This window comes from Saccopteryx bilineata, chromosome 1 (assembly GCF_036850765.1).
Source record: "Saccopteryx bilineata isolate mSacBil1 chromosome 1, mSacBil1_pri_phased_curated, whole genome shotgun sequence".
NCBI lineage: Eukaryota > Metazoa > Chordata > Mammalia > Chiroptera > Emballonuridae > Saccopteryx > Saccopteryx bilineata.
The window spans coordinates 222,134,879-222,151,344 of NC_089490.1; the positions used below are offsets into that span (position 1 = coordinate 222,134,879).

Here is a 16,466-nt window from a genome sequence, read left to right on the forward strand (position 1 = left end):
GTATCAGCTGCCTGTACAGCCTAGAAAATATAGTCAATAATAATGCAATAACTATGCAGGTAGACACTAGACCTAATGGTGTGATCACTTCCTAAGTTATATTAATGTCCAATCACTATGTTGTTCACATGCAACTAAAATAATATTGTGTCAACTGAAAATGAAAAATTAAATAAAATTAAAGATAAAGAATATACAACTATACTGGAAAGTTTGATTCTACTAGTAAAAAAAAGGTGGCTCTGGGCCCTAAAGGCAAATTATGACACCAATTAACCAACCAAATGCCTCAGCAAGCAGTTACAGAATTAGAACTGTAAACATGCATGTAGTGCAGAGAAGAATTCTAGGGCATGCCATCAACAGGTACCATGATGTAAATGGTGCCCCCTGAAGTTGCCCAAGACAGCAATGCCATGTAGAAAACCTATGGTAGGCAAACATGAAATGTGATGTTGCCCTTGAAAGCCAGACATTCTAGAAGGAGCCAAGCGACATATGATTAACAACAGGACATATATAATATGTATAGGTACTATGGTTAATGGTGGACTAAAAAAAAATGAGCTCAAACTTGAGAAGTGGAGGCAAGAAGATATTAAGGAGTATAAAATGCACATAAGTAAAATCATCACACACATAGAGGATGCACCTTACCTGACATGCTGATGGATGGCTGTGGTTGAGATCCCAATGGGAAGACACTATGTCAACAGACTTTTGGGCCATGTTGAGTAAATTCATCCAGCCTTGGAAAAGTGATAAGTGAAATGGTGCACTTTCTGAATAGTTAAGGCCTTCAGGAATATTTTCCACCAGGGCAATTCTTAGAAAAGATTTTAAAAAACAAACAAAAAAAATCTAGTCAAATTTGAAGCCATAGATCTTTGTACATGCATGTAGAAACATCGGAAAAAAATTCTCTTCACTCTTTTTGAATGTCTACATTTCTCATCATTTACAGTTTCCACCAAAGTCCTCTTAAACATTTTCCCTATGCTATTCCACTGTGCTTTAAGAGTTTAAGGTCTTTTTTTCTCAGGTAGCATTTATATTTCATAAAATCATGGTATATATTCCTAATGTCTAGTTTCAAACTAACCTTGAAAAAAAAATTCAGAGTTTCCAACACAAGCATATCCCTCTAATAATATATATATTTTCCCCCAATAGCAATCAACTCTTATATAAGATACTACTTCTGGAAGCTACTCAAGATATAAATTAAGTTATGCATTTCCCATTTCTAGTGCAATGTGTGGCATATATTAGAACCAGTGTATAAGCTAAAATAGTATTATTTTTATCACTATTAGAAAATGAAAACAATGGATGTTATGACTTTTACTTAACACCTCTATTGTTTCCAAGCCTAGAGCATAAAATGATACTTCGAAGGAAATGTTAAAGCTTGCCTGTTCAGGGTTTTATTAAAGATGGAGATAAGGAATATATAAAATGACAGTAATCATCAAGCCCTATATAAGCTACCATCAGCAATATCCTAATAAATGTTTTTTTAATACTTCCTTATATATTGACAATATATTCACAGTACCTAGAGCTCTGTGGTATTGCAACTAAAGTTGTATGGTTTTTACTTCTGACTCAGCCAGGTGGCACATGATATTTTAATAAAGAAATGGACAATTTTTTCCAGTTTAAGATAAGTGAATTCTCTTAAACTCTCAATGGGAAACTCCAACCTCTTATAAAGACACCTGTAAGTACTTCTAGCACAGAGAACTGTTTGATTAACAGGTATGTGTCCTCAATGCTGGATACATGATTAGGGCACAAGGAATACTTAATAGAATGAATTTTAGGTTCCTACACATGAAATCTAGTGCTTCGTAAGAACTCTTTCTCTTAATGAGATTTGTTCCATTTTGCCAGTTTTAGAAAAAAAAAACCCAAACACTCTTAGCAAAATGTCCTTGTGTCCTCGATGACTGTCATAGCCAGAATGGGGTTTGGCATGTGACCCAGAGACCATCATAATTTTGGAGTCCAATCACCCCACCAACAACAACAATGGTTGAATTTAACATTTGTTGAACCATACACACTCAGAACAGGCAGCTCATTGCATGGAACACAGAAATGACTGACAACCCTCCTTAGTCCTCTGGAATTCAGAGTCTAGTGAAAAAAACAGTTTCATACTTAATGATTCAAATAGGAGGGACTAACATATTGCTCAGGGCACAATAAATATCCAAAGAATATCTGCTGAGTATTATTAAAATCTGAATAACTGGGAGTGAAGGAGTGAAGTCCATTAAAATTGACAAGGAGCCTGACCTGTGGTGGCACAGTGGATAAAGCATCGACCTGGAAATGCTGAGGTTGTTGGTTCGAAACCCTGGGCTTGCCTGGTCAAGGCACATATGGGAGTTGATGCTTCCAGCTCCTTCCCCCTTCTCTCTCTCTGTCTCTCTCTCTCCTCTCTCTCCCTCTCTGTCTCTCTCCTCTCTAAAAATGAATAAATAAATAAAAAAATTAAAAAAAATTGACAAGGAATATGGGAAAGGAAGCACACTGGCGATTGGGAAAGATTATCAAAGGGAAGAAATGAAAAAAACAACAACAACAAAATAAAACTATCCCAAAATCTAAGGTGAGGAGAATGCCTGTATTGTCCTGGTTGGTAGAGTGTGAAACAGATAAGAAACTTCAAAGGGATCATTAGAGAAGCAGGAAGACTAGAGAGGTCCAGGAAAATACAGTATTGAGATTGCTAAAGGGAGACAGGGTTAAAAAGGTGGCAAGAGGTTGCTTTTTTTAATCTGCTTCAAAATCTTTGAAGGCAATAGAGGTCAAAGTTGAATATTATAATTCTATCCCCATCTGAAGTCCAATTTTCTATGTTAATAGGAGCTAGACACATTCTTATACAATTTTTCTCCCTTATTGAAGCTTTAGAAGTGGGTAAGATCACCGAGAGAGGTTTTCTTTTTTTTATTTTCTTTTATTATTATTTTTATTTTTCCAAAGTTAGAAGCAGGGAGGCAGTCAGTCTCCCACATGCGCCCTACCAGGATCCACCCGGCATGTCCACCAGGGGGTGATGCTCTGCTATCTGAAGCGGTGTTTCTTTGTTGTGGCTGGAGCCTTTCTAGCACCTGAGGTGGAGGCCATGGAGCCATCCTCAGCACCTGGGCCAACTTTGCTCCAATGGAGCCTTGGCTGCCAGAGGGGAAGAGAGAGACAGAGAGAAAGGAGAGGGGAAGGGGTGGAGAAACAGATGGGCACTTCTCCTGTGTGTCCTGGCTGGGAATCGAATCTGGGACTTCCACACACCAGGCCGACGCTCTACCGCTGAGCCAACTGGCTAGGGCAAGAGATTTTCAAGAGAAGAGAATTGAGTCAAGGCCAAGATCAGGAAACATCTAATCTCTTTCCATTGGTGGAGAAAGGGACAGGCGAGAAGACAGAATAAAATATTAGAAAGATTGTTAGAGAAGGACAGTGAAATTCCCTGGGAGCCAAGGAAGACCAAGTTCATTATTTGTTTTTTACTAAATATCAACTAAATTATAAATTTATACTAAAAATAAAAACAGAGGTCTTATTTTAGGGACTAAACATTTATGTTTGGGTAACGAATACCCAGGACAATGATCCTGCTCACTTTCTCCCTCTGGAATGACCTGGAAATTTTGCTCATTCTGTGACACAGTGCTTGTATCCTATACACCTCACTAGAAAAAGCCTCTAAAACTCAGCTTTGAAATGACTGGACTTCTTTCTTTGAGCTGTCATTTTATTTCCTTTAACAACCAACAGCCCATTTCCCTTCAGGGGCAGATCTAATTAGCATCCATGCAGGGCTCATTTCCATGTGAGAACAGCCCCTGCTCTATGCTTATTTCTCAAGCAAGGAAACGATTAGGCAGACTTCATTAAAATTCACATTTGGGAAAATCCCTGGAATGCCAGCACACGATCAAGGAGAGAACTCTATGCCCAGAGGCTATAGCGCTATTTCTGATGCTTAATAACCAGAGGGCTTACAGAGACACAATACAGAAAAACTCTTTCATAGTACTTTAAGATAAACTACAAATGATCTATCTGAATGATGAGTCCAAGGAGCTGATATGGAATAAATATGAGAAAAAGCATTTTACATTGTTACTAGATTTTAAAATAGAATTCCAGCTGTTTATATTCATTATATGCATTTATGTTCCTTGGAAAACTTTCAAACCATGTAAGCTAAGAGCTGCCCCTGGGGTGCCTGATGTCCCAGACTTCGGGGCTATCCAGGGAAAGCCAACTGAGTAGAGTTCAGGATTTATTGCTGAATTTACTTGAAAAGAAGTTCTTCACTCAAACACCTTATGGATTCAAGTTGTGTCTTTCATTGACAGCATAGTGAAATTTTGAGCAACTGAAGACTCACCAACAATTATTTCTAGTACTTGTTTCCAACATAAAGACAAGAAAAAGACAGAAGAGACAATAGAATCCTTAATACTAGATCTTACCTAGTAACCACACAGCCACTAAGCTTTGCCCTGTTGTACCATGAGAAAGAGATTATATGTAATTTTTTTTTCCTTTCCTTCCTCTTCTATCTTGAATCTCAACAATCCTCAGGCTTTGAAACCACATTAATAAATCTCATTGCTCAACAGATTCCTTTTTGCTCACCATGGGCTGTCACATTGATGTGCACCCCACTGACACCAGCTAAATGACAAGCTGCCTGGTGGCCACTGAAAAGCCCAACAGCTTGTTCTGGGTAAATTTTCTGCCTCACTGAGACTCCTCCAGACCTTGAAAGAAAGCAGACAAACGGGAAGGACTTCTCACAGGAACACCATGGCTTCCTATTTAGGAAAGTTGTCTACAGCTCACATTACTTCAATAAGCAAAGAATGATTATTGGAAAGCAGACAAAATGCCAACTAAGTGGCCCATTTGGAGCACAGTCATCATTAATCACAGTCTTGAATCAAGAAGTCTCTCCCGTTGGCCTCCAAGTGTAGCCACTTAGCACAAGGGACAATTCTGGTTGCTATACTTCAAGTGTACCATGGGCTGTCAGTATCATCTGGCAGGACAACATGCTGTTTCCAGAGGTTTAAAATAGTTTTTTCTCAATGTGTCTTTTCACAGTCCGGATATACTTTATGCTTCTTCTGAGTTGAGATACTAAAGGGAGAGGAACAATAACTTTTGCGAGGAGACAGTGGCAGGGGGACAAGAGTCATAGTAAGAGGCTGATTAGAAGACCACTACAAGAGTTTAGGGTCTGGCTGAAAGATAATGGTGACTTAATCCTACTAATCTAATTTTTAAGACTCAAGGACACGTCTTCATATTTTAAAAAAGCATGATATGTATATATTCCATGAATACATCAAACAATATGGATAATTCCCAGTATAAAAATAAGACTCTGGTCCCTGGCTAGGTAGCTCAGTTGCTTAGAGTGCCATTCAGATATGCCAAAGTAGCAAGTTCAATCCCTGGTAAGGGCACATATAAGAATCAACCACTGAATGCATAAATAAGTGGAACAAATCAATGGGGTTTTTTTTTTTCTCTCTCTCTCCCCTCTCTTTCTCTCTCTCAAACCAAAATATTTTAAAAATAAAATAAAAATAAAAAGGAGGACTCCACCCCCATAGTCAGCTACTGCTACTGGTTACTCTTTCCTGCAGCTAAGCTATTTCCTGCATACCCATTCATTAACTTACCTTGTTTCTATGTTTGGACCTTTCAAAACATGCAGGGTAATTTCTTTAGACATGGATTTCCTTCATTGATTCCTCTGGACCTCAGGGGAGGTTTAGTTCAAGGTCAAAAGCAGAGGCTGTCCAGAGGCTACTTCCCTGTCTCTATTATGTTAGCCAAAACCATACACTGTTGAAGAGATGTTACTGTATGTCCCCAGTTGAAGGGATAGAGGAGTGACTCTGAGAAGCACCAAGGTATAGAGGAGAGAGTCCCATGACTAGAGAGGGTAGAAAGTCTTGTAAGTAGCCCGGGACCCACCATCTGGCCTGCCAGGAAGATGGCCAGCTCCCAGAGGTCAGAGGTCCTGTATTACACCTGGGGAGGCTGGACCTTAGGTCCTGGGATTCCACCTTTATAGGTCCCGGAAACAGAAGGGACATTACACTGTGCTGATGGATTCTAGGTAACCAGCGAGGACACCATGCATTGCCACAGGCCTCCAGATGATCTACTGTTGGCAAAGACTCCGGGAAATTTGTACAGCCTCTGGCAGTCAGCGCTGAGACTAAATTTCTGCCAGCCAAGAAATTGGCAGTGACGATCTGGAATCTGACTTAATGACATAAATGGGATTTCTTTTACACCTGAGAGTTGGGCTTGAGATTTGTTCCCATTGCACAAATGTGGCATTTAGTCTTATCATGGGCCAGACAGATACCACTATCCTGAACTACACCTCAGCCTACAAAGCTCATATTCAAGGAATTCTTCATGGTTTATATGGAAGGAACATCCTTTGGCTGCAACTGGCACATTCTGGCAGGGACCAGAAGCCTCATTCTGAAACTGTTCTGAAAACAAGAAGTAGTGGTCTGTAAACCAGTGTGATTTTGTATAACCTATTCCTATTGGCCTGCACAAATAAGTATTTGTTCCTCGTTAAGTCAAAGAGCAGAACATACAAAATTAAAATTCAACAATGTTCCCCAAACAAACAAACTCACCCACCATGCAACAAACAGAAAAGCCCAATCATATACCAAGGGGAATATAAGTTTGTTAAAACACCCACATATTTATGCACACAGATAATTTTTTAAGATACAGACTAGAAACAGGAAGTTCACACAAAGTTTAACCCATCCCCTTAAACCCTTTACATGAACGTACACACCCACTCCCAAGTCAGGAAATGCGTTTCTCATTAATTTTTGATAAAAAAAATTACATTAAGCTACTCAGAGGAGGAATCCGGGATTTAAGGAATGTGGCTTCTGGGCTGAGCTGTCATGTGCTCGTTTCTCATTATCAGTTAGAGGGCAAAGTCTCGGTCAATGGCTTCTGCATTGCTGGTAAGGGAGTTCAAATGTCACTAAAAGGGAGACCCCAGGTGCTAACGGTGCATATGGTCTGAACACAGATATTAAGCCAAATCCTCTTATGTTTTAACTATTTAGCAAACGGCAGCACCATTTAGAAATGAACAAATTTCTGGTTTGTATAACCGATCATTGTCAAGATAACACTACTGCTCAACTTAAAAAAATGAGTAATAATATCCGCATATCCACTGTGAAATAATAGAAAAATATATATTGTTCACTGTCCCTGATTCCTGACCCAGGGCTCCTGAAATCCTTGTAACTTCCTGTGTGGTAGGAGTATGTTTTGTTTTAATGAGGTGACCCTGATTGGGCTCCTGGATTGCTCCTACATGAGGGTTGGTCACCAGGAAGACCAAACCATGATTAGAAGCTTAGAATTTTCAGCACCCACCCCATTGTCTTGAGAAGGAAGAAGGGCTAACCACGAAGTTAATGGTCAATCATGTCTATGTAATGAAGCCTCCATAGAAATTTCAATAGTATGGTGTTCAGAGAGCTTCCAGGTGGGTGGACACATCCAGATACCGGCAATGTGACCCAACTCAACTCTGCAGGGACAAAGGCTCTTGTATTTAGGACCCTCTCAGACCCTATGAATCACTCCATCTGGCTGCTCATGTATCCTTTTTCATGTCCTTTAATCAACCAGTAAATATAGTATTTCCTGAGTTCTGTGAGCTGCTCTAGCAAGTAAACTAATTCAAGAGGGAGTAGATTATGGGAATGTCCAATATGTAGCCAAACAGGGAAGAAATTGTGGGTACCCTGGGGACCTATTACTTGCAATTGGCATCTGAAGTAGGGGGAACAGTTTCATGGGACTGAGGTTAAAGAACCTGCAGGGTCTGAGGCTATCTCCATAGAGACAGTATCAGAACTGAGTTCAATTGTAAGACACCCAACTGGCACTGCAAGAAACTGCTTGGTGTGGGAAAACCTCCACACATTCGGTGACCGAAAGTGTCAAAAGTGTTCTGTATGAGCAGTAAAGGAGACACATAGGAGAGAAAGATTATTTCCTTTTTCTCTAATATACCCATACATTGAAAAATAGCAAAGATGGTGGTGATAATTATGATGATGACAGTAATAGCTACCACTTTCTGAGTATGCCCATGTGCTAAGTACTCTGCAGACATGATCATATCTGCATACCTGGTGACACAGGTATTAGCATTCCTACTCTTAAGATGAAGTCAATGAGGTTTTCAGAAAGAGTGTAATGTAAGAGCCTCAAAGTCATAAGTTAGTAGTAGGACCAGTTTCCAGACCTTACTCTGTCTATCACCAAAATTTACCTTGCTTGACATGCCCCCCTTGGACACCTCTCTCCTCTGTGTACACAGGACTGTGCAAGGACACCGTGAAAAAGCCAGCCCTACTGCTACTGGGTAAGGATAACAATATGAATATTGACACTAATCAACTCCAGCAAGTGGCTTCTCCTTTCTGCTATATAATAAAACACATTTATTACCTCTACCGATAATTGTCTGTAATTCACACTGATGGATTTTTAATCTTCAGAGGACCATGCTAACTAGTCAAATCTAGCTTCAGTTCCTCCAACAGCTGTCATCCATCCTTTAAAAGAGCATTCAGGGCCCTGGCTGGTTGGCTCAGTGGTAGAGCGTCGGCCTGGCGTGTAGAAGTCCCGGGTTCGATACCCGGCCAGGGCACACAGGGGAGGCGCCCATCTGCTTCTCCATCCCTCCCCCTCTCCTTCCTCTCTGTCTCTCCCTTCCCCTCCCGCAGCAGAGGCTCCATTGGAACAAAGATGGCCCGGGCTCTGGGATGGCTCCTTGGCCTCTGCCCCAGGCGCTAGAGTGGCTCTGGTCGCGACAGAGTGATGCCCCGGAGGGGCAGAGCATCGCCCCCTGGTGGGCAGAGCGTCACCCCCTGGTGGGCGTGCCGGGTGGATCCCGGTCGGACGCATGTGGGAGTCTGTCTATCCCCGTTTCTAGCTTCAGAAAAATACAAAAAAAAAAAAAAAAAAAAAGAGCATTCAGTGCTCCAAGCAGTATAATTTCTCAACTTGAACTCTTTATGGATTTTGATATCTTTTATATATTCTATTATAACGTATAATAGTTATTAGGTATTATAGACTCAAGAACAATGAACCTCGACCTTATAAGGAACTTCTAGGAAATTCCTTATAAATATGTAAAAATTTTAAATAACGAGCAATAAACCTTTTATTCATATTTGCATTATAATTAACTTTTTAATTTAAGGAGCATCCCAGAAGCTATAAATTTAGGCTCCTGATTTACTTCCAAATCACCTTCTAATTTATATTTGCTTTCATTACAACCAGTCTATAAAGAACTTCAATCTTGCAATTCTCTAATCTTGGAGGTTTAAAAATTCATCAGACTTAATTAGAATCTGTCTGGGAGACATGAGGGTTTAGTAAAAGGAATGCTGAACTAGGTTATCGGAACTTGGTTCTAGGTCAAAGTCTGTCTCCAACTAAAGCTAGTTCTTTGAAAATGACTTGACCTAGAAAACAATGAGGGTATCAGAGATACCCTGTAAGACCCCTTCCAGAGTTCAGATTTTAAATGATAGATTTCTAAACTTAGAAAACTATTTAAACTCATTAAAAATATCACTAGTTGTATATATATTTATATACAGATAGCATTAAATATAATACCAGAAATAACTTGCTGGTAAAATAAAACCACAGTTAAATACAGTGTGTCCGTAAAGTCATGTGCACTTTTGACTGGTCACAGGAAAGCAACAAAAGACGATAGAAATGTGAAATCTGCACCAAATAAAAGGAAAACTCTCCCAGTTTCTGTAGGATAATGCGGCAGCATGTGTGCATGCGCAGATGATGACGTAACACCATGTATACAGAGGAGCAGCCCACGGCCATGCCAGTCGAGATGTGGATGGTACAGAGGGAAAGTTCAGTGTGTTCTGTGGCTCGCTAAATTCGAATCTGTGACCAAAGTGCAACGTGAATATTGGCACATTTATAACAAAGCGCCACCATATAGGAATAACATTACTCAGTGGGATAAGCAGTTGAAGGAAACCAGCAGTTTGGTGGAGAAACCCCGTTCTGGTAGGCCATCAGTCAGTGACGAGTCTGTAGAGGCTATATGGGATAGCTACGTAAGGAGCCCTAAAAAATCTGTGTGTGAGCCCACATCGAACTGTACTGAATAGGTATGAAACTGGGAGAGTTTTCCTTTTATTTGGTGCAGATTTCACAGTTCTATCGTCTTTTGTTGCTTTCCTGTGACCGGTCAAAAGTGCACCATGACTTTACGGACACACTGTATAACAATATGCTCTCAGTTTCGATAGTAAAATGATTTTAAAAAAGAAGACCATGAAATTCTAAACATCTTAATGTTTTCAAACTCTTACTACCAGGAGTCACTTATGCAATTAGTCATTTTTAAGTATTTAAAACCTTTTAATACACTCCTTAATCTTTATCCCATAAGAAAACAGTAATAGCTTAATCATTCAAGTTTAGAAAAATAAGAGTGATTCTCTTCCTCTGTTGTTTAACCATTCTCAAGCCCAAACATGCCATAAAACCTCTTCTACATTTTATTAATTTGTTTTTTTCTTTGAGGTCGGAGAGTGAGAAAGAGAGAGGGAAGGAGAAGACTGAAGGAAAGGGTAAGGATAAAATGACAGCCTAAGGCACAAATAGCAAAAGGAAAGAAACTAGCAATCAAGGGAACACTGGCATGCTGACATTTCCCCTAGAGAGGAAAATGACAATTAGCAAATGGAAAAGTGCACAGAGAGAAAAGACATACTTAAGCAGCAGAGACTATAGAGACTATGTAGACCATTTTTCTATAATTCAAACTTTATTACAGGATATACCTCCTCCCCTAATGTTATTCCCCCTCTGATTCTCTAATTGGAATTCAACCACTCATTTCTCTGATCAAGTTCAAGGATGAAAACTTCCAAGGCTTTGTTCAACATGGATATTTTGAGCACTCTTATCTTAGTGGATTAAATAATTTATTGTGGTTTTTTTTATTATTCTTAGAGAATGAAAGAATATTTTACCTGGAGAAGGTCATAGTGAATGATCTTATCTGATAAAAGGCAGATATATCATGTAAAGTTTGTATCAGAATTGTATATGCAACAGTTCTTTTAGAGGCTACACTTAAATGCCAAAGCTTCCTTTGTTATAGGATTGGGTGTTTTCACAAGTCACTTCTAAACTGTTCTTGTGTGACTGGGACATAAGTCAGCAAGACCAATTATAACAGGATGCTTTCAAGTGTTAGAGACTCCAATGCTGGCAGAATGACAACCTGGTCTCATGTTCCCTAAACTCACATGTTGTGAACAGATAGTACATACTTTTGATACCTGCTTTACTCTCTTTCTTCTACAAGGGGTGGACAGACATATGTGACTCTTGGTTGCTAGATACCTTCCCAGAGAGACCAATGAGATTCTTGCTCTTCTCATCCAGCATACTTAATAGAACCAAATTTTCCTGAATTTAGTAGGTAGTAACACTGCCTTTAAAAAAAAACTGTCACACCAAACTGATCCATGGTCTTTTCTGTGAAACTACTAGGGCCATATGTATTTATGGTATATTTACTGTAAACAAAATATCCTATAACTAAATACATTCTTATCTCTACAGTGAACATATGAATATCCAATTGCTGCATCTCACTTGCAGTTTCTGATTCAGAAGTTCTGGAGTGAGGCCAGAAAATTTTCATTTCTATCCAGTTGCTGAAGCTTTATTTTGTTCCTTGGGTCTTTTCTGGGTGATGATGATGCTTCTGGTTCAAGACTATACTTTGAGAAGCATTGGTTGATAGCATGAGTCTTACATTGATGTATGGGGTTCAAGGTTACCATCTCTTTACTGTTGTATTTTCAGGCAAACTACATGATTCCTGCAAGAAATCCACTTATAATCTTATTGAGGATTTCTTTTATGTGACCAGTTACTTTTTTTGTTGTCATTGCTTTCAAGACTCAGTCTCTGTCTTTGGCTTTCAATAGTTGGAGGAAATGTATCCTGGCCAGTTTCTGAGCCTATCCTACATTAAACATCTTCTAATTTGTATATTCATATCTTCCTTCAAATTTAGGATGTTTTCAGCCATCATTTTTCCAACTAAACTCCTGTTCCTTTCTCTCTCTCTCTCTCTTCCCCTTCTGAGAAGGGGACCATAATCCACATATTGGTCCACTTTAATGTCCTATAGTTCTTTAGGTTCCATTTACTTTTTTTCATTTTTTTTGCTACTCAGACTCTCCATAATTTCAAATAATCTATCTTCAAGTTTCCTGATTTTTCTTCTGTTTAAAGTCTTTGTTTAGTAAGTCTAAGTGTTTCTTCAGGGATGGTTTCTGAAGATTTGTTCTGATCCTTTGAATTGACCATGTTGTTTTGTTTCTTTGTATGCCTTGTGATATTTTGTTGAAAATTAAACATTTGAAAAAGACAACCACCTCTCCTAGTCTTTGCAGACTGGCTCCAGGCAGGGAAGACATTCACTAATCAGTCCAGTGTAAAGACAACATTTTATCAGGCCTTTTATGGACATGCATTTTCCTTGGCCCTATGTGTATGCTCTTCTGATTCCTCTGTACACATGACTGGATTCTTAAGGCACATGGGCCTGGATTTGAATCCTGTTTCAGTCCCTTTCCATCAGGATTTTTTTTTTTTGACAGAGACAGAAAGAGAGTCAGAGAGAAGGATAGATAGGGACAGACAGACAGGAAGGGAGAGAGATGAGAAGCATCAATCGTCAGTTTTTTGTTGGGACTCCTTAGTTGTTCATTGATTGCTTTCTCATATGTGCCTTGAATGTGGGCCTTCAGCAGACCAAGTAACCCCTTGCTCGAGCCAGCGACCTTGGGTCCAAGCTGGTGAGCTTTGCTCAAACCAGATGAGTCTGTGCTCAAGCTGGTGACCTCAAGGTCTTGAACATGGGTCCTCTGCATTCCAGTCCGACATTCTATCCACTGCGCCACCACCTGGTCAGGCCTCCATCAGGGTTGTTTTGATAAGTTACTATGCCTATTTTCTTATGTGTAAAAGAAAAAGGAGTCAGTTTTCATACTATTGTTGTAAGAGGTAAATGACATAATGGACACAAAGTGCTTAGCACAGCATCTAACACATAGTAATTGGACAATAAATACCAGTTATCATAATTATTTGATTATTAAATGACTCACTGTATTTTAAGCACTTAACATACTTAAAAACCATGCCTGGCCCTGGCCGGTCGGCGTCGGCCTAGTGTGCAGAGGACCCGGGTTTGATTCCCAGCCAGGGCACACAGGAGAAGTGCCCATTTGCTTCTCCACCCCTCCGCCGCACCTTCCTCTCTGTCTCTCTCTTCCCCTCCCGCAGCCAAGGCTCCATTGGAGCAAAGATGGCCCGGGTGCTGGGGATGGCTCTGTGGCCTCTGCCCCAGGCGCTAGAGTGGCTCTGGTCGCAACATGGCGACCCCCAGGATGGGCAGAGCATCGCCCCATGGTGGGCGTGCCGGGTGGATCCAGGTCGGGCACAAGCGGGAGTCTGTCTGACTGTCTCTCCCTGTTTCCAGCTTCAGAAAAAAAAAAAAAATCAATGCCTGTTTTGGGAGCACCAAATCCCAAAGACGCCATTTTGTTATCAATATAGTTTGTAACAGAGACATTCAACAGTGGGGATGGCTCAGGAACCAATGTGTGTTGTCACTGGAGATGACCAAACAGACATTCCTGGCTTTCTGTCAAGACTGGGGACAAAGGTCTCTTATACTGGGAAGATGTTAGATGAGATGACTTTTTAGCTTTTTCTCAAATTTAGCATTTCTTGTTCTATGACATATTTATCTCTGCCTATAAATACTATTATTATTAACATTTAGGTAACATTCAAACTTCTATTTTTTTATAAAGAATCTATAACTGGAAAATATTCAAGAACATATCCGATGTTTTCTTCTACTTTTCTTATTCTGACAATTATGAAGAAAAGCTCAAACTGAAGTCAGCTACCTCATCTCAAAATGAACCATGGTTTTCTTGGACAATTTTTATGTTTTGTTCATTTATTAATCTTGTGAAGCAAGAACCATGTTGTCTGTTAGCTCTGCTTCTGGTGAGTTCTGAACTAGGTCAGAGGTAGTTTAAAAAAATAGTCCTATAGCTAAGATTCTCATTAAAAACACACACACAAAAAAACTTGGCTATGTTTCATGTTCAAAATGAATTCCCATCTCTATTCTGGGGCAATCTTGAGATGATTCTGAGAAAAACACCATCACGAATCCAGCCAAGGCAATGCACCATGGAGGAGAATGCGGGTTGAGAGCCTGACCACCTGGCTATTACACCATCCCTTATGATGGAGAACCAATGGCAAATCACTTCCCAGTGTTTCTCAATGCCTCTGAATAAGGATCATTAGTGGGAATGAGGTCTGGGCACCTGGTCAAGAAAATATTTAAATGCTTGCTTTCACTGGTATTTTCTATCTACAGCTTGAAGTGGGGAGGTTGAAATGGGATGTCAGAATATTCTTAAAAAGTGGCTTGCCTTGAAAGAAGAAAAACATCAAAGGGGATAACTCAGTGACACTAAGTAGGACAAAAGGATATGCCTTGGGCTGTAAAAGAAAATGAGAGCAAAGAAGCGGCAGTGACCAACACACTGGGTCTCCACACACTCCTTTCCCAGATGAGCAAGGGGTCAGGGTATGAGCCACAGGGGACATGTGCTACTATGAGGTGGGACCTGGCATGCTGTGTGGTCCTCTGGGGGAGAAGCAGTTTGCTTTTATCAGACTCCTCTGCTGTCACACCTGCCAAGTGATACCAGTGGACACTGCCAGGACTTGGACACTTTGGGCCAGTTTCTAAACGAGTAAGCTGAAGAACAGAGAGAAAGAGAGCCCCACTACCAGATGGCCCATCTGCTTTGCGAGGCAAAAGTCTTTTATCATTTTCATTTACCTGGACCTACTTTTGTGCACTGTGACTCCTCACGTGAGACTGGGAGATGCCTCCCATAGGGAAATGTGATATGGTGAAGAAAAAGGAGTTGATTTTTTTTTTAACAGTGGGAATTTGGGTTTTAATTAGAGAATAGAAAAAAGGTCTCTGAACCAAGGTGGGGGGCATCAGGGGCTTTGGAGAAACCCACCTGGGACACAGGAGTTTCCAGCCTTAACTTGAAGTTACCAGGTTTTTTAATATCATACCAGTAAACTTAAATTAACATCTTCAAGATAATACTAAATTGCTCACTTTTAAATGGTATCTTTTTAAAAAAAAAATGTTTTAAATTTAATTTATTCATTTTAGAGAGGAGAGAGAGACATGAGGGAGGAGCTGGAAGCATCAACTCCCATATGTGCCTTGACGATGCAAGCCCAGGGTTTCGAACCGGCGACCTCAGCATTTCCAGGTCGACCCTTTATCCACTGCACCACCACAGGTGAGACGTGAATTGCCCACTTTTTATTTTATCAACAGAAAGAATCCTACAACTTCCACATATCATTATTTTAGCACCCCCCCCCATGAAAAACAAGATGATCCCAGGAAAAAAATAGTTTCTTTCAAGAAAGATCAGCTGACCTTCAGATGATATATAATTCAAAATACATATAATCACTATAAATATACATTGATACAAATAAATATACATTCATATGGGTGTGTATTTATGAGTATGTATATATGTGCATATATAAGCATGTATGCATACTCATTGATATGTATGCTTATGTTTGTAAAAAATGTAAGTACAAAACATTTAATATACCATTTATTTATGATGTTCCATTGTGTTTATTTTTTTTAATTTTAAGTGGGTCAATTGGGGGTTTATGTTGCACAGTGCAACAAGAAGTAAGGGTCTAAAGCCCAACCTGGGAACATGTTTCTGAGCGCATGTAAAACACCTTCTTTTACACAGGCCTACTGATGAAAACAGAAGCATTACGGTTACTTGATGTGAAGAAAGTGGTGGAGGCAGCTGGACCCCACTGGTGGAAACCGCAGAAATGAAGGTGCCAACAAGCATGCTCTATTTCCAAGAACCCCTCATACTAACATCTGAAGAGTCGTCGCCCAATCAAACTTCTGACAGGGATGCGTCAACAGACGACAGTTTGGTCATAGACAGGCACTGGCTCTGAACCTAAAGCCAGTCATTAACTAGGCTGGGAGAGAAGACTGAGGATTGCAGACAGAGGCAGGATAATATCAAGAGGCAGAAGCCAAAGTACTGGAAGACAAAAATGCACATTCTTGGTACCAAACTATAGGGACTTGGTGATCATTTTAAGACAGGCCATGAAGCAGAAATTATTGTCCCTGGTGGCCCACTAAAATCACCTGGGGAGCTTAAAATAAAATA

At 40.0% G+C, this 16,466-nt stretch overlaps 1 protein-coding gene across 3 annotated transcripts in view; it reads right to left on the reverse strand.

The window, feature by feature from the left end:
- The window catches only part of PLD5 (phospholipase D family member 5), a 287,657-nt gene that overhangs the window by 124,686 nt on the left and 146,505 nt on the right, over positions 1-16,466 (reverse strand). For all 3 annotated transcript variants that reach the window (XM_066236396.1, XM_066236384.1, XM_066236406.1), the window contains exon 3: positions 658-826. In XM_066236396.1, coding sequence (XP_066092493.1) covers positions 658-826 — 169 coding nt within the window. The remainder of the gene's footprint in view (positions 1-657; positions 827-16,466) is intronic.